This window comes from Salvelinus fontinalis, chromosome 25 (assembly GCF_029448725.1).
Source record: "Salvelinus fontinalis isolate EN_2023a chromosome 25, ASM2944872v1, whole genome shotgun sequence".
Taxonomy (NCBI): Eukaryota; Metazoa; Chordata; class Actinopteri; order Salmoniformes; family Salmonidae; genus Salvelinus; species Salvelinus fontinalis.
Window position 1 is genome coordinate 2,900,876 of NC_074689.1, and position 27,790 is coordinate 2,928,665.

A 27,790-nucleotide genomic window follows, 5' to 3' on the forward strand; every position below is an offset into this window, starting at 1 on the left:
CACAAAAAGAAACATCCTCTCACTGTCAACTGTGTTTATTTTCAGCAAACTTAACATGTGTAAATATGTGTGTGAACATAACAAGATTCAACAACTGAGACAAAACAAGTTCCACAGATATGTGACGAACAGAAATTGAATAATGTGTCCCTGAACAAAGGGGGGATCAAAATGAAAAGTGACTGCCAGTATCAGGTGTGGCCACCAGCTGCATTAAGTACTGCAGTGCATCTCCTCCTCATGGACTGCACCAGATTTGCCAGTTCTTGCTGTGAGATGTTACCCCACTCTTCCACCAAGGCACCTGCAAGTTCCCAAACATTTCTTGGGGGAACGGCCCTAGCCCTCACCCTCCGATCCAACAGGTCCCAGACGTGCTCAATGGGATTGAGATCCAGGTTCTTCGCTGGCCATGGCAGAACACTGACATTTTCGTCTTGCAGGAAATCACGCACAGAACGAGCAGTATGGCTGGTGGCATTGTCATGCTGGAGGGTCATGTCAGGGTGAGCACCACATGAGGAAGGAGGATGTCTTCCCTGTAATGCACAGCGTTGAGATTGCCTGCAATGACAACAAGCTCAGTCTGATGATGCTGTGACACACCGCCCCAGACCATGACGGACCCTCCACCTCCAAATCGATCCCGCTCCAGAGTACAATCCTCGGTGTAAAGCTGTCTTAGGCGTCTCACAGTACGGACATTGCATTTTATTGCCTTGGCCACATCTGCAGTCCTTATGCCTCTTTGCAGCATGCCTAAGGCACGTTAACGCAGATGAGCAGGGACCCTGGGCATCTTTCTTTTGGTGTTTTTCAGAGTCAGTAGAAAGGCCTTTTTTTCCCCCCAATTTCGTGGTATCCAATTGGTAGTAGTTACAGTCTTGTCTCATCGCTGCAACTCCTGTACGGACACGGGAGAGGCAAGGGTGGAGAGCAAATGCGTCCTCCGAAACACAACCCAACCTAGCCGCACTGCTTCTTGACACAATGCACATCCAACCCGGAAGCCAGCTGCACCAATGTGTCAGAGGAAACACCGTACACCTGGCGACCTGGTCAGCGTGCACTGCGCCCGGCCCGACACAGGAGTCGCTAGTGCGCGATGAGACAAGGATATCCCTGCCGGCCAAACCCTCCCTAAACCGGACAACGTTGTGCCAATTGTGCGCCGCCCCATGGGCCTCCCAGTCACAGCAGGCTGCGACAGAGCTTGAACCCAGAATCTCTGGTGGCACAGCTAGCACTGCGATGCAGTGCCTTAGACCACTGCGCCACCCGGGAGGCCCAGAAAGGCCTCTTTAGTGTCCTAAGTTTTCATAACTGTGACCTTAATTGCCTACCGTCTGTAAGCTGTTAGTGTCTTAACGACCATTCCACAGGTGCATGTTCATTTATGGTTTATGATTCATTGAACAAGCATGGGAAACAGTTTTTAAACCCTTTACAACGAAGATCTGTGAAGTAATTTGGATTTTCATGAATTATCTTTGAAAGACAGGGTCCTGAAAATGGGACATTTCTTTTTTTGCTGAGTTCATATAAATATAGGACAAAACACACATCATGACGAGACAACACAGCACTACATAAAGAGAGGCCTAAGACAACAACATAGCAAGGCAGCACACATGACAACACAACATGACAACACAACATGACAACAACATGGTAGCAACACAACCTTGTAGCAGCACAAAACATGGTACAAACATTATTGGGCACAGACAACAGCACAAAGGGCAAGAAGATAGAGACAACAGTACATCACGCAAAGCAGCCACAACTGTCAGTAAGTGTCCACGATTGAGTCTTTGAATGAAGAGATTGAGATAAAACTGTCCAGTTTGAGTGTTTGTTGCAGCTCGTTCCAGTCGCTAGCTGTAGTGAACTGAAAAGAGGAGCGACCCAGGGATGTGTGTGCTTTGGGGACCTTTAACAGAATGTGACTGGCAGAACGGGTGTTGAATGTGGAGGATGAGGGCTGCAGTAGATATCTCAGATAGCGGGGAGTGAGGCCTAAGAGGGTTTTATAAATAATTATCAACTAGTGGGTCTTGCGACGGGTATACAGAGATGACCAGAATTATCCCTAATAGTGCTATTTAACTTCATAATAGTTTGGTTGTTCACGGTATGAGCTACTGCTAGTTTACTACTATGATCCAATAACCATCTTTTAAATGAAAAAGGAATGCATTCTGCATGTTCCCAAGAGAGCTGGAATGGTTCTTAGTCTGTTGAGCAGTATAACATTTTCTTCATCAGCAAGTTCAGCAGATGGGAACCACTACAATGGCAGGAATGAGCAATGGCAAACTCATCTTGAGACCATAATGTGTTCATGTTTACTGAAAGGAGACAGAGGGTTGCTGCTCCAAACTGGGATGGTGAGGAGAGCTTAACATAGTTTCACATTCGCCAAAAAACAAGCTCTAGGCTATGTCTAAACAAGTAACAACAATACATTTTTTCAAGTATTTCTGGGATCCATGAAGACAAACAATAACATTAACATGTATAAAATAATAGTAAATCTCTAGACCATTAAACCAATACGAACACACTTGATTCAGTTCATTAATAAGTCATTGATTAGTGAATTTAGTGTGTTGTGCCTGTCTGACCAAAATCAAAGAATCTTGCCTGGAAACATGACCTCATATTGCACTGCCCTTATTCAACCACTTGAGGGTGCTAGTCTCATAGGGGGGACTAAAACAAAGTTTCCATTCATAATTACAATCAATCAACTTCCAGTAGGAGTTTCACAGAAGACTTGCCTGAAATGATTCTTACTTTCTATGATTTAACACACCCACTCCTACCTACTGGTCAATAGTAGTGCACTATATAGGAAATAGGGTACCATTTGGGCTCCCGATTGGTGCAGCAGTCTAAGGCACTACATCTCAGTGCAAGAGGTGTCACTATAGTACCTGGTTCAAATCCAGGCTGTATCACATCTGGCCGTGATTGGGAGTCTCATAGGGCGGTGCACAATTGGCCCAGTGCCCCAATTTGTAAGTCGCTCTGGATAAGAGCGTCTGCTAAATGACTTAAATGTAAATGTAAATCAGAGTTTGGCTGGAGTAGGCCGTCATTGTAAATAGGAATTTGTTCTTAACTGACTTGCCTAGTTAAATAAAGTTGGAACATAGTAGTACCATCCCAATGATTTACTGCAGGTTGTGATAGGATGAAGTCATTAGCCCACAATTTTATCACATTCCTGGTTGGGAAGGCACTTGAGCTTTAAATGGAAGAGTGAATATTTTTTTGAGTAAAATATCCTCCATAATGAGTTATGATTGCCATGCTGTCAGGTAATTGGGGGTTATCTTTAGATTAGAGTAAATAACTGTAGTTTTAGTTGAAACCCTATTGAAAAGCAACACAATTTCCTTTGATGTTCAGTCACACAAAGACAGCTGGTCTTTTGTTATGTTGTATGTACCATAGAGATATGTGATTCAATATGACGCTCTATGGTACATGTACCTCCATAGGTGTCTGATTGGTCAATGCTCTCTCTATCAGTAGGAACTACTGAAGATACCAAAATTTGCATTCATGATCTGTATTCTGGAAATAGCATGACGAAGACGTGTGTATAGTGATGCAAGGAATAAGGCAAAGGCTAAAAGTGGATGACCTGTCTTGGAAAATTGTTCAAGCAAAGAAAGAATCACAGACTAGTGGTTTTATAGTGTTTTGTGTAATCTGTAAGATCATTCATGGTCTCATAACAAAGCAGGAGCCATAACAAAGCAGGAGCCTTAGTATTCAATCACTACTCTGACAAATGAGGATGTCACATTTGTCAGTTTCACGTCAAAAGGCAAGGACTAGGGCTCCACCCACATGATAAAACATGGGCATGTGCACTCTCTCTTTCATGCAAGCACACACAATGCTAACTGGCATTTGTTTTACGTGACACAGGCAACAATAGCATGGCTATAGTTAGTCACAGACACAGCTGAAGCTCTCTTAGATATTGTGAGGAGCCAAGACAACCATTAGTGAAGTGTAGGATATTGAACATTGGCACAATATGTTTATTCCTTTTTAAGATAAAGTCCAAGTTATGGGGTCAGCCCAATAAGATTGATCAGAGTAGTATATAGGGCTGCCAGGCAACCAGATGTTCAGGTGTGAGACCTAAAGTGACCTTTCTAAATGTGAATATAGTATATATACAATGACAAAAAACCTTGATAGTCATTAATACATCTAAGGTCTTCTGTAAGAGGAAATACCCATGTTTAAATACCAAATGTATAAACTATTCCATTAATGGGACACTGACGATGAGTTAGGCTACTCTCTTTCCAATAAGTGGTGTCAAAAATACAGTAACACTGACTGATGATGAAAGGCTACACATTGTTTGTACAGTAGGCCTTGTCTAAAATATAGGCCAACAGGTAGAGAGAGTAATTTTTTGGCGTTGCAAATAGTCGCACTCGTCAATGACCAACCTATTCAAACGTCGCTGGAACTAGGTTGGGTCTGCCGCTCTCTTCCTAGAGTTATGATAGCTTTAATCCGCTCTGCACTCGTCTATATTTATCGGGCCTCCACGCCATAAAAGGACGTAACTGCGGTTTGGATATTCCATAGAGTGCCAATATTATTTTTGTTGTGTAGACGGCTGCCCTGTCCTCTGCTACCGCACCTACCTGCGGCTTTGCCTGGATATCAAGCTTCGTTGACTTACACCTGGAGTTGGATCACTTTTTCCTTTGCTTTCAACAGTTGGTGGCTTTTTGGGCCTAGGTAAGTTATCGCGATACGAGTAACTGATACGCTTTCTGATTCATCAGCAAAATAGAAGTAACCAGAGGTAATTTTTTTCATAATTCGTTGTTGAATATTATGTTATGTTTAGTGTGCATTTTGATGGTGTGATTGTTTGCAATGTGAATCCTGTGCTATACCAGCCTCAGTCGCACACAGCAATTTGGAATTTGAGATTCACAGGCTCTTCTCAAATTAAAATCATGCCCTATTGGATTGTACAACTACTGAACCAATGCACCTGTTGCCATCCACTCATGTCAGTTAACATACTATGCCTATTGCCGTTTAGAACAAACATAAAGTATTTTCAAAGCAATGGAATCTGGAAATCCATTGACTTCCATTAACAGGATATAGGCCTAGGCTACACCAGTCAAGTTATTTGGAAAAACCCTCAAAATATTTTAATTCTACATCTACTGAATGAATTTGGCAAATTTTACTATCAGAAAAAAGTTGTGCATTTTATTCCTTGTCCACTGATGTTGATAGTAGGCTACACTTGAATTTTGTACAGAGCATGACGATATTGATCTGGCACAATCAATATAATTTCCCCCCTAATCCAATAGAGACAATGAAGGTCATGACTGTTCCTCTGATTATTTCAAGTAACATAATACAATAACAACAAGTATCATCAAGACAAATTGTAAATGAAACATTAAACAAATAATAACTTACAAAAGTACATTTCGCAACAGTGCTTGAACTGTATTGAACAAAACCATTCTCAAACACTAGCTAAGCAGACAGGCAGACTACAAGACACTGAGAATTCAGTGCCCGTGCCAGGAACACCGTGCAGGATGTCTGGATCCATTCCTTTCTACCAGAAACAGCACCGCCACTATGACCGTGGCTACCGCAGCAAGGAGGTGGAGTCGGCTGTTAGCCAGTACCAGTCGAGCAGCAGCAGCTATGCCACCCACAGCAGAGCCAGTGCCAGTCTCAGTGCCAGCAGGGGGTAAGGAGGAGCAGGATGCCCTGCAGCACAGTAGCTCTGGCCCATATCCATGCATCCCCTCCATACTGGTGTCAGAAGATGGCCCTGCTGCCCTTGTAACCCCATCACCCCCACCCAACTTACTTCCTATCTCAAACTTCTGGCAACTTTTCCCGTGCCATCATGGCCTCCACATCAGTCGGTCATGCTTAGTAACCCTTATTTCTCTGCGTTAAATAATAATAATTCTACTTCCTGCTTCTACACCTGCGGTATTAACGTTTGACCACTCCCAGTAACATTCTCCAACCTTATCTGTTTTCTCTAAAAACCATTCCACAAATATAACATGTCTGTGAATCCTGCATGAAGTTCCAAGTAGCCCGTTGCATGGATACTGTGTACATCGGTGTCTGTTGCACACTGCTTTGTCTGCTTTTGAACTAATGCACTTTTTCTTTTAAGACAACCTTCTCCTAGTTCTCACTATCGTTCAGTTAACCAGAAATAGAACATCTCAGATTCACACCGGCTCTGTCGTCATAAATGTTTGGTGCAGGCTGGGTATAATCAAGCTTTAAAGGACTGCACTGGGTTGCATAATGAAGTGTTATGGTATCGGCCTTTGCCATGGCCTATAGACTGAAATAACATCCTGCCCCATGCATACCATGTCTTTGGGAATGTGAGCTGTGGTGTAGATTCTCTGCCCTAGTTGTCTAAACCCCAGTTTTAATGGTTTACTTCCTTGAGGGCTTGTTTCCCTATTAAGATATTTTGTTTTTATTTTATTTCTTTTTATTTCACCTTTATTTAACTAGGTAGGCCAGTTGAGAACAAGTTCTCATTTACAACTGCGACCTGGCCAAGATAAAGCAAAGCAGTACGACAAAAACAACAACACAGAGTTACACACAAAAAAACGTACAGTCAATAACACAATAGAAAAATCTATGTACAGTGTGTGCAAATGTAGAAGAGTAGGGAGGGTAAAGCAATAAATAGGCCACAGAGGCGAAATAATTACAATTTAGCATTAGCACTGGAGTGATAGATGTGCAGATGATGATGTGCAAGTCGAGATACTGGGGTGCAGAAGAGCAAGAGTGTAAGTAATAATATGGGATTGAGGTAGTTGGGTGTGCTATTTAGAGATTGGCTGTGTACAGGTACAGTGATCGGTAAGCTGCTCTGACAGCTGTGCTTAAAGTTAGAGAGGGAGATATAAGACTCCAGCTTCAGTGATTTAAAAATATATATATATTTTTTGCAATTCATTCCTGTCTTTGGCAGCAGAGAACTGTAAGGAAAGGCGGCCAAAGGAACTATTGGCTTTGGGGATGACCAGTGAAATATACCTGCTGGAGCGTGTGCTACGGCTTGGTGTTGCTATGGTGACCAGTGAGCTGAGATAAGGCGGGGCTTTAACTAGCAAAGACTTATCGATGACCTGGAGCCAGTGGTTTTGGAGACAAATATGTAGTGAGGGCCAGCCAACGAGAGCATACAGGTCGCAGTGGTGGGTAGTATATGGGGCTTTGGTGACAAAACGGATGGCCCTGTGATAGACTACACCCAGTTTGCTGAGTAGAGTGTTGGAGGCTATTTTGTAAATTACATCGCCGAAGTCGATGTAAATTACATCGCCGAACTCCACTGGCTTCCAGTTGAAGCTCGCATCCGCTACAAGACCATGGTGCTTGCCTACGGAGCTGTGAGGGGAACGGCACCTCCGTACCTTCAGGCTCTGATCAGGCCCTACACCCAAACAAGGGCACTGCGTTCATCCACCTCTGGCCTGCTCGCCTCCCTACCACTGAGGAAGTACAGTTCCCGCTCAGCCCAGTCAAAACTGTTCGCTGCTCTGGCACCCCAATGGTGGAACAAACTTCCCCACGACGCCAGGACAGCGGAGTCAATCACCACCTTCCGGAGACACCTGAAACCCCACCTCTTTAAGGAATACCTAGGATAGGATAAAGTAATCCTTCTGACCCCCCCCCCCCCCCCCCCTTAAAAGATTTAGATGCACTATTGTAAAGTGGCTGTTCCACTGGATGTCATAAGGTGAACGCACCAATTTGTAAGTCGCTCTGGATAAGAGCGTCTGCTAAATGACTTAAATGTAAATGTAAGTGAAGGATCGGTAGGATAGTCAGTTTTACGAGGGTGTGTTTGGTAGCATGAGTGAAGGAGGCTTTTTTAGTGAAATAGGAAGCCGATTCTAGATTTAATTTTGGATTAGAGACGTTTAATGTGAGTCTGGAAGGAGAGTTTCCAGTCTAGCCAGACACATAGGTATTTGTAGTTGTCCACATACTCTAAGTCAGAACCTTTCACAGTAGTGATTCTAGTTGAGCGTGATGGTGCGGGAAGCAATCTGTTGAAGAGCATGTACTTAGTTTTACTAGTATTTAAAAGCAGTTAGAGACCACGGAAGGAGTATTGTATGGCGTTGAAGCTCGTTTGGAGGTTTGTTAGCACAGTGTCCAAAGAAGGGCCAGATGTATACAGAATGGTGTCGTCTGCGTAGAGGTGGATCAGAGAATCACCAGCATCAAGAGCGACATCATTGATATATATAGAGAGAAGAGTCGGCCCGAGAATTGAACCCTGTGGCACCCCCATAGAGACTTCCAGAGGTCTGGACAACAGGCCCTCCGATTTGACACACTGAACTCTATCAGAGAAGTAGTTGGTGAACCAGGCGAGGCAGTCATTTGAGAAGCCAAGGCTATTGAGTCTGCCGATAAGAATGCAGTGATTGACAAAGTCGAAAGCCTTGGCCAGGTTAATGAAGAAGGCTGCACAGTACTGTCTTTTATCGATGGCGGTTATGATATTGTTTAGGACCTTGAGCGTGGCTGAGGTGCACCCATGACCAGCTCGGAAACCAGATTGCATAGTGGAGAAGGTATGGTGGAATTTCGAAATGGTCGGTGATCTGTTTATTAACTTGGCTTTCGATGATTTTAGAAAGGCAGGGCAGGATGGATATAGGTCTATAACAGTTTGGGTCTAGAGTGTCTCCCCCTTTGAAGAGGGAGCCTGCAGCCTATCTCTGCAGTAGATTGCAACTCCGCCCCCTTTGGCAGTTCTATCTTGTCGGAAAATGTTATAGTTAGGGATGGAAATTTCAGGATTTTTGGTGGCCTTCCTAAGCCAAGATTCAGACACGGCTAGGACATCCGTGTTGGAGGAGTGTTCTAAAGCAGTAAATAAAACAAACTTGGGGAGGAGGCTTGTAATGTTAATATGCATGAAACCAAGGCTTTTACGGTTACAGAGGTCAACAAATGAGAGCGCCTGTGGAATGGGAGTGATGCTGGGGGCTGCAGGGTCTGGGTTAGCCTCTACATCACCAGAGGAAAAGAGGAGGAGTAGGATAAGGTTACGGCTAAAGGCTATGAGAACTGGTCGTCCAGTGCGTTCTTAACAGCGAGTAAAAGGATCAGATTTATGGACACGGAAGAAAAGATTCAAGGCATAATGTACAGAGCCTGTTGAAACCCCCTCGGACGGTTACGTCGGCAGACCAGTCATGATGGATCGGCGGGGCTCCGTGTTGGCAGTAAAGGGTAGCCTAGCGGTTATAGTGTTGGGCCAGTAACTGAATGGTCGATGGTTTGAATGTGTCAATGTGCCCTTTCGCAAGGCACTTCACCCACATTTTCTCCAGGGACTTTGTACTACTATGGCTGACCCTGTAAAACGACACATTTCACTGCACCTATCAGGTGTATGTGACAATAAAACGTGTTTTTCTTTGGGGGGGGGGGGGTGTTTCCAACTGTGGATTTCCCAGAACTGTTGAATTCCGTGGTCATTAATCTCTTTCAGTGGTTCGTTATTTGCTGTTTGAATTATTTTATTTAAGGAATTATTGATGACATATAGGAGTATTTACGAGACTATTCTGGCAATCTATGGCCGGCCTAACAATAGTGGTTGTGACTATATTAAATGACGTGTTGAAATGTTGGCGGTCTCACTCTTATCAACACATGGCATCTCTAAATACACCGGCCTTGACAGTGTGCATAGGAGGTCAAAGGGTGTCTGTGGAGCTAATGGTCCCTCATTTGGGCCTTTATGGTTGAACCTCATGCTGTCAGGAATTTACCCAGCTTTCCCTGCCTTAGGGTTAGTGACACCATTGGTCGAACCATAGACCTCTACCTTGTCGCATAGAAATGTACTTATGGCATAGGGAATAGAAATTGTGTATTGACAAGATGGATCCAAAACTAGGCAAGTCAGTTTAAAACAAATTCTTATTTTCAATGACAGCCTAGTTAACTGCCTTGTTCAGGGGCAGAACGACAGATTTTTACTTTTTCAGCTTGGGGATTCAATCTTGCAACCTCACGGTTAACTAGTCCAACGTTCTAAACACCTGCCTTACTTTGCACTCCACGAGGAGCCTGCTTGTTACGCAAATGCAGTAAGAAGGTAAGTTGCTAGCTAGCATTAAACTTATCTTATAAAAAACAATCAATCAATCATAATCAATAGTTAACTACACGTGGTTGATATTACTAGTTTATCTAGCATGTCCTGCGTTGCATATAATCGATGCGAAGCGCATTCGCGAAAAAGGACTGTCGTTGCTCGACTGTACCTAACCATAAACATCAATGCCTTTCTTAAAATCAATACACAGAAGTATATATTTTTAAACCTGCATATTTAGCTAAAAGAAATCCAGGTTAGCAGGCAATATTAACCAGGTGAAATTGTCACTTCTCTTGCGTTCATTGCACACAGAGTCAGGGTATATGCAACAGTTTGGACCGCCTGGCTCGCTGCGAACTAATTTGCCAGAATTTTACGTAATTATGACATAACATTGAAGTTTGTGCAATGTAACAGGAATATTTAGACTTATGGATGCCACCCGTTAGATAAAATACGGAACGGTTCCGTATTTAAACTGAAAGAATAAACGTTTGTTTTCAAATGATAGTTTCCGGATTCTACCATATTAATGACCTAAGGCTTGTATTTCTGTGTGTTTATTATGTTATAATTAAGTCTATGATTTGATAGAGCAGTCTGAATGAGAGATGGTAGGCACCAGCAGGCTCGTAAGCATTCATTCAAACAGCACTTTTGTGCGTTTTACCAGCTGTTTGTCTTCAAGCCTATCAACTTCCGAGTTTAGGCTGGTGTAACCGATGTGTAATGGCTAGCTAGTTAGCGGGGTGCACGCTAATAGCGTTTCAAACGTCACTCGCTCGGAGACTTGGAGTAGTTGTTCCCCTTGCTCTGCATGGGTAACGCTGCTTCGAGGGTGGCTGTTGTCGATGTGTTCCTGGTTCGAGCCCAGGTAGGAGCGAGGAGAGGGATGGAAGCTATACTGTTTCACTGGCAATACTAAAGTGCCTAAAAGAACATCCAATAGTCAAAGGTATATGAAATACAATTGGTTTAGAGAGAAATAGTCCTATAATTCCTATAATAACTACAACCTAAAACTCCTTACCTGGGAATATTGAAGACTCATGTTAAAAGGAACCACCAGCTTTCATATGTTCTCACGTTCTGAGCAAGGAACTTAAACGTTAGCTTTCTTTCATGGCACATATTGCACTTTTACTTTCTTCTCCAACACATTGTTTTTCCATTATTAAAACCAAATTGAACATGTTTCATTATTTATTTGAGGCTAAATTGATTTTATTGGTGTATTACATTAAGTTAAAATAAGTGTTCATTCAGTATTGTTGTAATTGTCATTAAAATTGTCGGTAAAAATACCGACTTAATCGGTATCGGCGTTGAAAAATCATAATCGGTCGACCTCTAGTTTGGTTTGTATTGTCAGGTGTGTGTGGGTTCTCAGCTGAGATCCTTTGTGAACTCAGCAAAAAAAGAAACGTCCTCTCACTGTCAACTGCGTTTATTTTCAGAAAACTTAACTATTTGTATGAACATAAGATTCAACAACTGAGGCATAAACTGAACAAGTTCCACAGACATGTGGAAATTGAATAATGTGTCCCAGAACAAAGGGGGGGGGGTCAACATGAAAGTGACTGTCAGTATCAGGTGTGGCCCACAGCTGAATTAAGTACTGTAGTGTATCTCCTCCTCATGGACTGCACCAGATTTGCCAGTTCTTGCTGTGAGATGTTACCCCACTCCACCAAGGCACCTGCAAGTTCGAAAACATTTCTGGGGGGAATGGCCCTAGCCCTCACCCTCCGAGCCAACAGGTCCCAGACGTGCTCAATGGGATTGAGATCCGTGCTCTTCGCTGGCCATGGCAGAACACTGACATTCCTGTCTTGTAGGAAATCACGCACAGAACGAGCAGTATGGCTGGTGGCATTGTCATGCTGGAGTGTCATGTCAGGATGACCCTGCAGGAAGGGTACCACATGAGGGGAGGAGGATGTCTTCCCTGTAACGCACAGTGTTGAGATTGCCTGCAATGACAACAAGCTCAGTTCGATGAGGCTGTGACACACCGCCCCAGACCATGACGGACCTTCCACCTCCAAATCAATCCCGCTCCAGGCCTCGGTGTAACGCTCATTCCTTCAACGATAACCGCGAATCCGATCGTCACCCCTGGTGAGACAAAACCGTGACTCGTCAGTGAAGAGCACTTTTTTCCAGTCCTGTCTGGTCCAGCGACGATGGGTTTGTGACCATAGGCGACGTTTTTGCCGGTGATGTCTGGTGAGGACCTGCCTTACAACAGGCTTACAAGCCCTCAGTCAAGCCTCTCTCAGCCTATTGCAGACATTCTGAGCACTGATGGAGGGATTGTGCGTTCCTGGTGTAAGTCTGGCAGTTGTTGTTGCCATCCTGTACCTGTCCCGCAGGTGTAATGTTTGGATGTACCGATCCTGTGCAGGTGTTGTTACACGTGGTCTGCCACTGCGAGGACGATCAGGTGAGGAGGGTTGTGTCTTCCCTTCAACTACTCTCCTATGACCACAATGTTTCATTCCATCTCATTGGTCCTTTTTTTAAATGTTTTTTTTCCATTGGTCCTATGTTTAAAGAGTTTGATATATTAAAACAAGTATCAAAACCGCACAATGGTGACGACAGACGATTGACCCTGTCTTAATTCTATCTTTTATTTTGTCATTGCAGACATGTCATTACACTGCATGAACGAGCAATGCATATCCCTTATAGCTCGACCAGGTTTGTTGGTAGTCATTCCCCTGCTGTGCAAAGGGTTTTCTCTTTCTTCTTTGCAAAGTTTGAGGTATTTATTAGAAACACCGCTAAACCCATCCAAGCCACCCTCCTTGTTGATGTTTAATATCCCCAATAATACAACCTTTCTCCTCATCCAGCCCTTCAGATTACATTGACATGACTTGATGTTATTACACTGTATTAGGTTGACACTGCTGTATTGACATTATCCTGTGTCTTAGACTTAGTGCATCGTACTCTGGGCTGGAGGAGAGCAGACTGAGCCCAATCCCCAAGAGAGCCAAGCCCACCTACCTGGCTATGGACAAAGAGAACCAGATCATCGGCTATGTAGTGCCCATCTTCAGGGGCAGGTAAACGAGTCAACGACCTATGAACCTTAGTGATGTGGAGAAGTCAGGGACATTTTGATTTCAGTGAGTTATTCTGACCAATGACCATGAAAATGACCCCACTGCCCACTCTCTTCCCTGGCTTTGCTCCGCCACCTTAGTCAAGAGTATGCCAGTGGGCTTTCAGATACGGAGGAGGCCCGGATGAAGGAGAGTGCTGGATACATGGCTCGGAGGAATCTCTTCACCAGTGGGTTAGAGATGGAGAGGACAGAGCAGACGTCTAGGAAGGTGTCCATGCGCCAATCAGCCGAGCACATCTCCCTGAGCAAGAAGGTTAGTGCAGGAGTCTTTGATGTCATAGAGGGAAGTTTTCCTTGATCCCATCACATTGAGGAGATGGCATAATGCGCTCCTTTGTTACATCATAATGGGAATATTGAGTCTTTGTCATGTCATAGATGTCAGTAGGGCTGCGCAATTAATCAAATTCACATCAAAATCGCAATATTGACGTGTGCATTATCCATTTTGCAGAAGTATTCAATATTTTGAAACGCCACTCAGCCGCATGCAACAGGCTCTCCTCTAGCTGCAGCCCAATTTGGTGACCGGAGTATTGGCGAGTGGGTGTATGGAAAGCGAATCAGCTAATTGGGCATATTTGTTGCCACTCAAGACTGTTTTATGGGTTTGATTAGGCTGCAGAGCGACCCGAACTGAGTTGCTTCTTACTGGGTATCGCGATCGTGTTGCCTGCGGTAGCTAACATGCCAATTTTTCTCTCCCATTATTTTATTTCAAGTAGAATAGCAGCCTACACAAGAAATAACTAATATTGATAACCATCTAGATGTCACCTTGATACATACAGCCTAATAATAAATGGGAGACAGTGCCCTTCGCTCCAGTTTGACAAGCACTAGTGTCTGGCAACGACGTGGGAAGTAGCTACCTAGTAGCCAATATCAAGGGGACAGTCAAAGTAAGCAAACCCATGAAGCAACATTACACCCATCAGTACTTTTAATAAAAAATAAACAATTGAAAGTTTTATAACTGAAAATGCAAATATTTGTGTGAAACTAACAGTGAAGTCCGACTCATCCTCTGGCTTCGAAACAGAAGTACAAACTCTCGCGGTATGGTAGATCAATGTAAGGTTGTTTATGGTAAGAGACGGAAGAACAAAAAACACAGCTCAATCAAAACCGTCTAACCTATAGCAGAGCACTTTTGACACACCCACTCCTTTCCACACGCCCACTACTTTCCTTTCGACACACGCACTCACCCATACTCCGGTTGTAATATTGGGCTGCAGCTAACCCCCTCCCTCTTGTAGCTGTGTCACACAAAACCCCACCCCCTGTCACTCAAGCAGCGCAGTTCCTCCTCCTAGTTGTTAGATTCACTCTAAAGTTGCATGCTGTTTTGTAAGGTCAAATGCAGTCAACACATTGGGCGGATTAGATTATGCTCAGGCGAAAGCCGGGAGGGAGGAACGCCCCTCTCAAATCAAAGAGATCTGTGCGGCTCGGCCATTTTGTCAAGAAGGCAGCATGGTGCATCGTCCAGAAACATACACCATCTATTTTCCATAAAATAAATGTTTGAATTTTCTAACTCGTTTTCATTTGGAAGGGTGATAAAGCTGGAAAGCAATCACTTTTTGCACGTGAAAACACAAAATTCTTAGACTTTGAGTGAATGCTACTCATTACTCCACGTGCGCTACGGCACTTTGTTTTGAGCCGTGGGTTTTGAACGGGGCACCTGGCTCACGCCCGGGAGGCAGCCCAGTTCCAAAACGAACGCAATCAACTATTGCCCGGTGCAAACCACACCTACACAGGTGCCAGGCGAGATTAATCAAACCCCCTCATTGTTCCAAACATGAAAGATGCTGCTTTCCACTTTGCCTCTTAATATAAATAATTGTATTTCTAGAATAACAATAGTTCACTGAAGTGTTTGGAATGATATCGCATGTCCAATCGCAGTATTTGGTAAAACAAATCGCAATTAGATTTTTTGGCCCATATCGTGCAGCCGTACAGTAGATGCCGGAATTCCTTTGTGACATCACGTTGGGGAATGCTGGATAATGCTCTCCCTCGTAACATCATAATGGGGTAGTTTGATGACTTCTGACTGAACAATACCTTCTCTTGTTACACCACAGAGCGACATTATTTCCCTCATTGACAAACAGAAGAGTACAGATGTATGATCTTAATTTGATCAACATTTTATTCATTAGACAGCAGTAAATACCAACTTGTAGTGTATTCAAGGTTTTAAGAGGCTTCTAAAATAGAAAATAAATGATAAATTTAATGTTTACTGGTCATGAAAAGCATGCAGTTACTTGCTGTGTAATTCTGATAGAACTAAATGTGGAATAATCGTAAATGTGTAGTTCTGACTATACTCTTCTTCAAGGTGATGATATTAAAAACAAAAAGTAATAACATTTATTTAACAATCCCTTAAACGGCACGTAGTTATCAATGGTTTTTGCCGAGCTGGGGTCTCCTTGGCCCCCAGCAGCCAAATCAAACGCCCTGCACCGTTTTACACTATAACATGTTATTGATAACGACCTATTCACCTTTATGACATCACAGAGAAGAATATTCACATTTGTGACATCACAGAGGAGAATAATCAGTAAATTGCTATCATAGATTTCTTACGGTATTCCAATCTATTAGCAAAGTATCACAGGAAATGTATTGTCATAAGAGCAATGTTTCTTTCCATGGATTAATTCTACTCTGCGTCCCCTTACCTTGGAAGGTTATTTGTGTCCCTCATTCAAATGTTTATGTCAAGGAATATCCTGCCCCTTTCACTCAGGAGGATCATAAAAGCTACAGTGTCCCTTGATTGGGGCACACACTGTACTTAGACTATCACCTTCCTGCCAGCACGTCATGCCACTGGGTGATACATTCAGTGTTCAGAGAGCATTATAGGATTATGTGTTAAGGGTTATTGGATTCAGCTCAAAGAAATGAATTGCCAAGAAAATGCCTTGTAAATGCTTTGTGTTTGCTTCAAGGATGCATTGCAAATGTTTTATGAATTCATGGGGAATGCCTCAAATGTTTTCTACAGGCTACTGGAGGTATAGTGTTTTAAAGTTGCACCTGAGAATGTGTTATTGTAAAGGCTCTATAAATGCTATACGAAGGCTCTATAACGGTTAATTGAACACGCTGATCCCCAGATCTATGAGAACGAGGAGTACCACAAGTGTATGAATGAGGATAGCCTGATGCATGCCCCGGAGTTTGTGATTAAGCCTCGCTCTCACACGGTGTGGGAGAAGCAATGCGTCAGGCTGCACTGCACCGTCTCTGGATGGCCTGACCCACGGGTTGTCTGGTGAGTACTGCACACTTACGCACGCACACACACGCACACACCACCCTGGATAAACCTTGACATGACCAACTGATCACTAACACAATACACACCAAATCAATCCCTTATGGATAGAGCATCAGCAATTGTTGTCCTCTCAATCCTATCCTCATGTCATTGGACTAAAACACTCTAAAACACACACATCTCTGGTGTCTCCCTAGCTTCTCTTGTCTCTCCTGATTCTGATCTGTACTTTTTAAACTCTATTTTCCTCCTTTTCATCTTTTCTCTCTGCTTCCCTTGCCTTCTCTTCTCCTGTCCTCGTTTCACAACAAGGTACAAAAACAATGTGACAATCGATCCAATGGCCTGCCCCGGCAAGTATAAGCTACAAAGCAGCTACAACGTGCATTCACTGGAGATTGACAGGTAGGTACAACCCCAAAGCCATAGGGTCTTTCAGTATGTATCAATTGTCCCAGAGTAGGAGTGCTGATTTAAGATCAGTTTTTAATTTTTATATCACAATGAATTAGATTACATGGACAGTGGAGCTCTGATCCTAGATCAGTATTCATACTCTAAGGGTGCTTTCACACTTGGTTCCTTTCAGCCAGTTCTTGTGTACTGAGTGTGGTTTGCTTAAGTTTATGTGCAGTGTGAATGCTCCAAAGGAACTCAGACCCCTCAAAAGAACCCCAAAGCGAACCAAACTGAGACCATCTCGAGAGCTGGTCTGAGTTCGGTTCACTTGAAGTCTCCGGTTTGGTTCCCTTTTTTAGTAGAATGTGAACACAAAGCTTACCAGGTTCATTTATCATTATTCTCACACCTAGCACTAGGCTACTGCAACACAGTTTTCCCTGCTATAGCCCCTCACATTGGTGCCAAAAACAAATGTGCAGGTTGGCAGTACAATTTGGAGTGCACAATTTTCAATTAAAGCATTATTTAATCTGCAATTATTATTCTGCCATTTATCCTGTTACCAGTCATTTTTACATGTAAATATTATATTTGATTATCATTTTTATGTTATTTTTTTTAACTGAATGCAAACTATTAGCTTCCAAAATGTATGTAGGTACATCTCTGGCTGTACGATAACAGGTTCTGATGGTATGGCTTGTCGTGCACTGTGTATTTACCCAGAGTGCATTTTATTGATTTATTTAATATTTTATTTCACCTTTTATTTAACTAGGCAAGTCAGTTAAGAACAAATTCTTATTTACAATGACGGCCTAGAAACAGTGGGTTAACTGCCTTGTTCAGGGGCAGAAAGACAGATTTTTACTTCGTCAGCTCAGGGATTCAATCTAGCAACCTTTCGGTTACTGGCCCAACGCTCTAACCACTAGGCTACCTGGCGCACCAAAATGAGGGGCATTGAGTGTTAGGTGTGTGCGTACTGGTAGCGAAGCCAGGTGCAGGAGAGCAGAGATTTGTGAATAGGTGCACACTTTATTGAGGCAAAAGTGCAAAACACACACAACAGTCACAAGAATTATGTTTAACAATAAACATCTTCGTGAAAATACTACGGAAAAAACAAACCAGTCTGGCGCGTCAACAATAAACACGTAACACAAACAATCTTTCATAAAGACATGATGGGGAACAGAGGAATAAATACATGTAGATTGATCGGGGAATGAAAACCAGGTGTGCAGGGAACAAGACAAAACAAATGGATACATGAATAATGGAGCGGCGATGGCTAGAAAGCCGGTGATGTCGACCGCCGAACGCCGCCCGAACAAGGAGAGGAGCCGACTTCGGCGGAAGTCGTGACATTGAGTGAATGTTGGGAAAATATCTTGTTTCCTTTCTAAACATAGCATTGTCAATGCAAACAGGACTCGGACCACAAAATAGGGGAAGTTAACTAGCAAAAGAGTTGAGTCCTCATTCAAAGGTAAGGGCAGTGTGAATACAAAGAGAACTGAGTTATTTGGCTTTTTTTTACCCCAGAGTTCGCTTTAGAGGACTGAGATCAGTTATTTTAAAGAAGAATATATGTGGAAACACCTTGACACTTCATACAAAGGGGCCAGGTCTTCTCTCTGTGGTGGCTCATTGCTGTGAATTAACAGATACTATTAAACAACCGTCATCTCTGGCCATGGTATGATGTCACCACCACGTCCCTAAAGCCTCTTATGGATCCGCCCCCTTTTTTCAATTTTCGCCTAAAATGACACCCAAATTGAACTGCTTGTAGCTCAGGACCTGAAGCAAGGATATGCATATTCTTTATACAATTTGAAAGGAAATACTTTGAAGTTTGTGGAAATGTTAAATTAATGTAGGAGAATATAACACAAAAATGTATTTTTTCTTTTATTACCATTTTTTGAAATGCAAGAGAAAGGCCATAATGTATTATGCCAGCCCAGGTGCAATTTAGATTTCAGCCACTAGGTGGCAGCAGTGTATGTGCAAAGTTTTAGACTGATCCAATGGACCATTGCATTTCAGTTCAAAATGTTGAATCAAGACTGCCCAAATGTGCTGAATTGGTTTATTAATACATTTTCATGTTCATAACTGTGCACGCTCCTCAAACAATAGCATGGTATTATTTCACTGTAATAACTACTGTAAATTGGACAGTGCAGTTAGATTAACAATACTTTAAGCTTTCTGACAATATCAGATATGTCTATGTCCTGGGAAATGTTCTTGTTAATTACAACTTCATGCTAATCACATTAGTCTATGTTAGCTCAACCGTCCCGTGAGGGACCCACCGATCCTGTAGAAGTTCACCCCTTCATGGTGTAATACAATCGCCACTCTCAGAAAAGGTCATGGTAGGCCAGCGTGTGTGGGCAGACTGACAACCCTGGGAATGCTTGGATGGTCTCACACTGTGAACTCGTGGGACAGTGGATTATAGTTGTTAGAAATATGATTTGAAAAGTGTGAAATCAATACCCCTCTCTGACTCGCACTGTATCTGTCGGTCTGTCTGCCTGTCCATTTGTCAGTGCCCTGAGCTCTGTTAGGTATAGACAGACACCAGAAAGCTGTTGGTGAAGGCTATACATTATCCGGGCCTTTTTGCAGCTTGCCTTTTGATAACATAGAGGACGTCAAAAGATAGCCCCTTGCCCCGCCAGATACATTCTCTGGAGATAGAGGAATCCTGTTGTGGCTTGTTTTAAGTCATTTCACAAAGGACTAAACGCATGTCTCGAGCTGTTTCAGACAGAACAGCTTTTTAAGTTCTCTCATAGTCTCAAACTCAACCATACACGTTGTATGTACTAAGCAGTATAGGTAATCAGCCATGGAAAGTTGCATAGCATGTTTCCATGACAGAATCTAACCACACATAATTTGCATACAGAAACCCATACCACCTGACACATTATGACATCAGTGTCTATTTATTCCCAGAGTATTCCCGGCCTGGAGTTCTGGAGCATTTTACGGTCCCAGCTCACATAGCTGTGTGTTGATTTATATGGCTGAGTTGGGAGGGTGTATTTATGTACACGTGAACCATTAGGAGACAGAAACGTGTGTGTGTATACGAGACATTGATTCAGCTGGTCTTCTCTCTCTCTCTTCTCGTTTCAGATGTGATTTTGATGATACTGCACAGTATCGTGTTTCTGCCATGAACAGCAGGGGAGAACTCTCTACCTTTGCCTCTATCGTTGTTAAGAGTATGTTTATAAAGTATAGTTCTCAAAGTCTGCTGCTTCCACAATAAATTAGAAAATATTCCCCAATATCACCCCATTGAGTAGATACACAGTGATTAACCTATGTTACTGTCTGTCTTAGTGCTGCTTTAACTTGGTCCAGTTTCAAGACTCCTCTGTGTAAAAGGATCACATATTTCTGTTGACTACAACACAGCAATAACATGCTAATAATAAGTACCTGTGTTCATTCTACTCTAGGATTCAAAGGAGAGGTAGATGAGACTCTCCCCATGCCCAGACGTAAGTCAGAGGAATATCATTTATTGGAAAAATATACTCAATACTCATAAAATATATATTGTAATAATATCCATCCATATGTATTTATGGGTGTGTGCATACCACCTTACTAAACAGTATTAACATAACCTATTCTGCTATGGGTGCTATTGCACTAAAACCTTTCCCGTTCCCTTGACGCTGGGCGCAGGAAAGTCGACAGACACCGAAGGTAACAGGGTCACTAAAGCTCTGCGCTGGTTTGATGACGTTTTGGTCAACTTGGTGAATTCCCTGAGTGTCACTCAATGTGTATGCATGATCCCTATTACGTGCATCTGTTTGGAAAGATCCTGTGATTAATATCTTTCAAATGCCTGGGGAAGAGCCACCGATGGTTCATCATGACAAATGTGGCACTTTATTTTGTCATAAACAACAGAATACCTGAACATTTTGGCAAGTGTGGGGTTTTTGAAATTGTATGCAAGTCATAGAGCCTTGAAAGTTAAATACTGTAAACTAGAGTGACAGAGAGAATATATTAAGTCATATGGAGACATACACTGTAGTTTACAACCTGGATCATTGATTTGAGACTAGATTACTGCACTTAGTAGTTGATTAGTCACATTCATTACCCTTCTTTAATTCATAAACGGGACACACGTGGTATTGAAGTCTTTAACTCCTACTGGGTTTAATATGTCAAATGTGCATCACTGTCTACTGCATGATGTGACCCCCAGTGCTGTTTGTACTCAGTCTGTATTGACTCTTTAGTGTCTGAACACTATACTTAATGGGGTTTTGTGTTGTCCTTCTGGTACATTGTCTGGTACATGTACACGCCTCTGTCTGTTTGAAGAGCTTGGCCGTAGTCTGTGTAGGGTTCTTTTTATTTCACTTGTTCTTGGGAGGGGAAGGGTAAAATGTAATCATCAGATTTATTTATATAGCCCTTCTTACATCAGCTGATATCTCAAAGTACTGTACAGAAACCCAGCCTAAAACCCCAAACAGCAAGCAATGCAGGTGTAGAAGCACAGTGGCTACCGGATAATATTTAGTTACATCATAAATCATCCTAAAGTGTCTAAAATGTATTTTGTAGCTCAATAAAGTTACTATAAGATGGACATGAAATGTGAATGTGAGAAAATGCTATAGGCCAGTGTTTCCCAACTCGTCAGTACCCCAACAGTACATATTTTTGTTATAGCCCCGGACAAGCACACCTGATTCAATTTGTCAACTAATCATGCCCTCAATTAGTTTAATTAGGTGTGTTTTTCCAGGGTTACAAAAAAAGGGTCCTGTTGAGGGTACTCGTGGACTGGTGTTGGGAAACACTGCTATAGGAGATACTGACTTTGGTTGTTGGACACATGCGAAGAGGCAGTGGCCAGGTAAACAAAACCAAAGCAGGGCTTTGTTGTCTAAACTTGTTCATAGATTACTTAAAGGGAAGGAAATCAATGTGTTATTTTGGAATTTGGGTGAACTATCCCTTTAAGAGCAGTTACTTTCTCTTTGTTCGTCCATCCCTTTTGATTTGAATAATACTGCAGACAGGTGTCTATTATGGCAGCTCCCCGCACCTCTCTGATTCAGAGGGGTTGGATTAAATGCGGAAGACACATTTTCAGTTGAATGCATTCAGTTGTACAACTGACTAGGTATCCCCCTTTCCTTTACCCTACATTTGAGGTGTGTCACACAATGCATACTGTTGCATGATGGGAACAAAATAGCAAGCTGACCTCTAATCTTATGTTACTTGATGCTCCTTCCTGTCAGATGGCATCGTCTCTGAGTATGGCATCACCTTCGAGACCCACATCGTGGACGGGTTTGGCGTGTCATTCGGACGGGAGGGTGAGACCATGAGCCTGGGTGCCATGGTCATCATTTCCCCCAACCTGGCACGCTACCAGCCCGAGGTGCAGTGGTACAGAGACGGTAGGTGAAGCCCCAGAGCTCTAGGAACTCTTGGCGGAGGTTTAATAAGGTTACATGGACAGGGAAGATCTGATCCTAGATCAGCACGCCCCTGGGCTATAAGATTTATTTAAGATGCTCCTTGATGAGGAAGGCCTCTGACGATGGTATGGCAGCCATTTTAACCTTGTCTCTCTCCTTTGCTTCTTTGTCTATCAGATGTTCTTCTGCAGCCCTCCAAGTGGTGTCAGATGCACTGGAGTGGAGACAAGGCCACGCTGACCCTGACACACCTGAACAAGGAGGACGAGGGGCTCTACACCCTGCGCATTACCACCAAGACTAAATATGAGACATATTCTGCTTACGTCTTTGTCAGAGGTGGGGACGTTACCATGAGCAAAACTGAACACCACTGCTCTCTGTCACATTATCACTCCTCAGTCCATTACATGCCTTGTTTACTGATTTGCACGTTTAACTGATTATATTTTTCACTGTGTGTGTGTGTAGACAGTATGGCCACTTGTTTACCCCCTCTCTGTTTCCATTGGCCTGTCTCATGTTCTATATATGGAGTGTGATTAACAGTTTATCGTCAACGTCACACAGACATCTCAACTGGCACCGGATAACAATGTAATCATGATCCGTGTGTGTTCTTAAATATACATTGGAGTTGAACCATAGCAGTCTCTGGTTAAACTGACCTCCACATATAATGGAACTCACGCATTATGACTATAGTAGAGTCAATCAACTCCTGTCACAATCTCTGGCCTGGTTTTGTATAACATGGAGAAAATTATGCACACAGACACCGCCAACTTATTCATTAAGGTACACTCTTAGCACCTTTTTTTCTATCTAGAACCGTGTCCCCATAAGATAACCCTTTTTTGGCTCCATGTAGAACAGTGGAGTCTTCAGAGGAGAGGAAGGCTCATAATAATGTCTGAAACGGCGCGAATGGTGACGTATTTGATACCATTCCATCGATTCCGCTCCAGCCATTACCACAAGCCCATTCTCTCCAATTAAGGTGCCACCAATCTCCTGTGATGGAGAACCCTTTTTACAGAGGGTTCTACATGGAACCCAAAAGGGTTCTCCTATTGGGGACAGCCGAAGAACCCTTTTGGAACCCTTTTTTCCTAAGAGTGTATTGACCTCCTCTGTGGTTCCATGTTACTCATTCTCTTGCTAACAGATGAAACATGTGCTCTGTACAGTATGGATGGAAATAGGCCTTGCTCTCTGTTATGGTTCAGGGTTGCTCTGTAAAGGAGAGGCCATGTACAGTCTCTCTCTCTGTGGACACCGAGACCCCATTGCAGTCGAGAGACGGACAAGGCTAGGCTATTCTCAGTGAGCTCAGATATGGAAGGAGTTTGGCTGGGAACAGAGGTAGATACTGTATATATCTCTTCTTCCAGGAGAGACAATTGCCTGCTGAGTGTCCTTATAAGCCAGTGGACTTTCTTGTTCTCTCTCGGTCTCGCGCACACACACACACACACACACACACACACACACACACACACACACACACACACACACACACAGAAAAATATAGTACCAGGCAGTATATAGTCCTATAGTATATACAGCTAACGTAGACATATACATAGACATGCCACATAAGTGGCTAATTTTGTTTCTCACTTTATTGAATGCATGTGTTCTGTCTTTTTAAGCATCACCTCTCTTATCCCCTTTAACTGAGAGGCACGCTGCTGCTAATACTGGGATGTGTTTAACTTAAAGACTAGTAGCATTCCTGGCACTTAGCTGTGGAGCCACGTAGTTCAGCAGGGTGGGTGCAGCACTGTATATGTAGGCACTGTATCAAAACAACAAGCCTCAATCAAAATACTGTACACTACAGAGATCTTATAATGCACCATGGATTCTATATGTAATTCTATGCCTCTTTGCCTCAATACAAAAAGCCAAGGAAATGTACATTAACTGTGTTCCGTACACACTCTGGTTGTGTGTTTTGTGTTAGCCTGATAAGATATTGTACAGTGTGTGTTTGCGAGAGAGAGAAATAATGAGAAAGGGAGGAAGTACTACACAAGTACATTTGACTGGCAATGTGTCTGTTCCTGTATTAGATGCCGATGCGGAGGTGGAGGGAGCCCCTGGTGCCCCACTGGATGTGACGTGTCAGGACGCCAATAAGGATTACGTCATCGTGACCTGGAAGCAGCCGGCTGTGGACGGTGGCAACTCCATCTTGGGCTACTTTGTGGACAGGTCAGTCCCATCACTACATGCCAGTTCTGGTAGGGCCCCTAACCTTAAGGTTAAAGGTTACACTCCACAATGCCACCCGGATGAGAGACCTCAGAGTGGAGTCGAAGAAAAATCCTTGGCTTATCATGACACAGCTAGGAAAATGTTTCTCTCCCTTTTAGCACCCCTTGTACTGCCATTCACTCCAGTTGCAACTGCAGATAGCCTAGAAGAAGAGGGACAAGTTTTTCCTGATCATGTGACCTGACCTCTATAAAAAAATAAAAAAAACATGTGACCAGGTGAAATGACCTCGTTATGGGCTATGACCAGGGCCCAGAGTTTTTCCCCATCTTACCAATAGACCTAACTCTGGGCCTTATCAAGAAGCCCTTGCCAAGTTTGTTATTGAACAGCTGATGGCATGAATTCTGTCTCTTTGCGCCCTGTGTTCAGGTGTGAGGTTGGTACCACCCACTGGAGCCAGTGTAATGACACCCCCATCAAGTTTGCCCGTTTCCCCGTGACAGGGTTGGTGGAGGGGCGCTCCTACACCTTCCGTGTGCGCGCTGTCAACAAGTCTGGCATGAGTCGGCCATCCCGCACCTCTGAGGTGGTGGCAGCTATGGATCCTGCCGACCGCGCACGTATGAGAGGTATGGTGGGCACTCCGATCTGGCATCTGCCCCTCCTTGTCTGTTTTCTCTCATATTGTCTTATGGTACTGCTAAATTCTTTATATTATGAGTATGTAACTTTGTGACGTCTAATGGTTTTAGTATTAGGCATATCTTTTCTTGTTAGTAACTATGCATCGGTAACATTCTCCTCTTCCCATGGCCTTCAGGTACCTCTGCACCCTGGACCGGCCAGATCATTGTCACTGAGGAGGAGCCTGCAGGTAGGAAGGAAATGCTTTTGCACTCTTCAATGATGATCAATACTCTGATGCAGCTATAGTTCTAAAAATACCTACAGTGTTCATTGATTGGGAGGATAATGAAAGCTCTAGTCTAGATCAATAGCCTGGTTGCCAGTCTGTTGCTCTTGCCAAGTCCTTGTGGAATTGTCACGTTTGGCTTAACAATGAAAATAGAATAGGCAAGAGCACAAACTGATCTGGGACCAGGCTTAGAGATCAAACCCCTGATACATTTTCTTTCACATTACTTCCTATCAGAGGGTGTAGTCCCGGGCAGACCCAAAGAACTGGAGGTTGCTGAGGCCACCAAGAACTATGTGGTTCTGAGCTGGAAACCCCCTGGAGAGCGAGGTCACGAGGGCATCATGTACTATGTGGAGAAGGTGAGAAATAAATACCTAAATCATATACCTTATCTGAAGCATGACTCATCTGATCAACTTAACCAACGTGTCATCACTGTTATCCATAACAACCACCATATCAAAATAATTCATTAAGTAATCATGATTCTGTTATCTCGAAGTAGAGTACTATATACTGTAGAACTGCAGGTTTGGACGGTTGGTTTTTGGAGGGTTGGAGCCCTACTCTAACTGCTTGGCGTTGCATTGTGTGTTAGTGTGTGTCTGGTACAGACAGCTGGCAGAGGGTGAACACAGAGATCCCGGTGAAGTCTCCTCGCTACGCTCTGTTTGACCTGGCTGAAGGGAAGGCCTACAGATTCCGTGTGCGCTGCTGCAACTCCGCTGGTGTGGGCGAGCCTTCAGAAGCCACCGAGGCCACCACTGTCGGGGACAAGCTGGGTGAGGGGTCACAGGTCACACTTCACACGCCACTGGCACAACCTCCAGCCCTGCAACACGAATACCTATGGACCGAATGCTAACATTCTATACAGCACGGGAAAAGTACAGAAATGTATCCACTCACTACTGTACTGTAAGCGTCTGCTAAATTACTAAAATGTCAAATATACACATGTAACTCTAACCATCCTGTACATCCTGAATTTAGATCAATGCATCTATACCTCATGTTAGGATTCTGCCTAATGTGCAATCCCCTCATCAGTCTACCTGGTTTCTAGCAAGCTATCAAACAAATTCTAATTTGACACGTACTCACTCAAAATGGAATCCTAATGTGCTTTCATTTGATCTTAGTTGAATAAACCTCTCCTGTCCCCAGATATCCCATCTGCCCCAGGCCGTGTAGTTCCCACCAGGAACACTGACACATCCGTGGTGGTATCCTGGGAGGCTTCCAGGAATGCAAAGGAGCTGGTGGGATACTACATCGAGGCCAGCATCGTGGGCAGCAAAAAGTTTGAGCCCTGCAACAACAAGCCTGTCAAAACCACCAGGTACAGTGGTCCTTCTAACTGTCCTCTCTGTTTCAATTGTTGTTTTACAGAAATGCTGACCATAACTCAGTTGGTGTTAAACCGTAAATTATGTTGAGCTCAAGTTTGACGAAACAATTTCCTCACTCAAATGAAAATGTCCAAAAATGTATAAAAAGAAAAGGCATGTCTTTCTCAAAGCGTTTCTGTGTCCTGGTACTCACAGGTTTGTCTGCCACGGTCTGGTGACAGGAGAGAGCTACGTGTTCAGAGTGAAGGCACTGAACGCCGCTGGGCTCAGCGAGTGTTCTCAGGAGTCTGAGGCTATTGAGGTGAAGGCTGCTATTGGTGAGTGAGACAGAGGGTGTCATAGCACACTGTCACAACAGGATAGGATGGGAAGTGTTTTATAGGAAAAGTGTGAAGAGCCACAGGCCTATACAAGGAACCTATTTTTGTTTATGTTTGATGATACGCTATGAAGGGCCAACAGTAAGGTATAATGTTATGGTAGAACCAGGGAAGCTTCTTAGCTCTATGGAGATTTGATTATTGAGTCTTATGCATATTCTTTACTGTTGTTATTTTTTTGTGTATATGTCCATGATGAAAGAAATGCAACGTGTCCACACTGAACATGGGTTGAGCTGATGTGTCGTACTGTTCTTTTTTTTCTCTCTGTCCATCGAGACATCACATTGTCAGCTCTGTGTACCATCAGCATTAGACTCCTTCCACATGTTATTTTCTATGCCCCCCCCC

At 43.4% G+C, this 27,790-nt stretch overlaps 1 protein-coding gene across 1 annotated transcript in view; it reads left to right on the forward strand.

Moving 5' to 3' along the window:
• Window positions 1–4,692: 4,692 nt before the first annotated feature.
• The window catches only part of LOC129822759 (M-protein, striated muscle-like), a 41,246-nt gene continuing 18,148 nt past the window's right edge, over window positions 4,693–27,790 (forward strand). Inside the window, exons 1-17 of the mRNA XM_055881143.1 lie at window positions 4,693–4,782; window positions 5,551–5,773; window positions 13,156–13,287; window positions 13,428–13,602; window positions 16,502–16,659; window positions 16,978–17,070; window positions 20,230–20,318; window positions 20,559–20,600; window positions 22,380–22,541; window positions 22,740–22,901; window positions 24,641–24,782; window positions 25,218–25,417; window positions 25,609–25,662; window positions 25,942–26,066; window positions 26,306–26,489; window positions 26,875–27,049; window positions 27,255–27,376. Of these exons, the coding sequence (XP_055737118.1) occupies window positions 5,616–5,773; window positions 13,156–13,287; window positions 13,428–13,602; window positions 16,502–16,659; window positions 16,978–17,070; window positions 20,230–20,318; window positions 20,559–20,600; window positions 22,380–22,541; window positions 22,740–22,901; window positions 24,641–24,782; window positions 25,218–25,417; window positions 25,609–25,662; window positions 25,942–26,066; window positions 26,306–26,489; window positions 26,875–27,049; window positions 27,255–27,376 (2,173 nt within the window). The 5' untranslated portion in view covers window positions 4,693–4,782; window positions 5,551–5,615. The remainder of the gene's footprint in view (window positions 4,783–5,550; window positions 5,774–13,155; window positions 13,288–13,427; window positions 13,603–16,501; window positions 16,660–16,977; window positions 17,071–20,229; window positions 20,319–20,558; window positions 20,601–22,379; window positions 22,542–22,739; window positions 22,902–24,640; window positions 24,783–25,217; window positions 25,418–25,608; window positions 25,663–25,941; window positions 26,067–26,305; window positions 26,490–26,874; window positions 27,050–27,254; window positions 27,377–27,790) is intronic.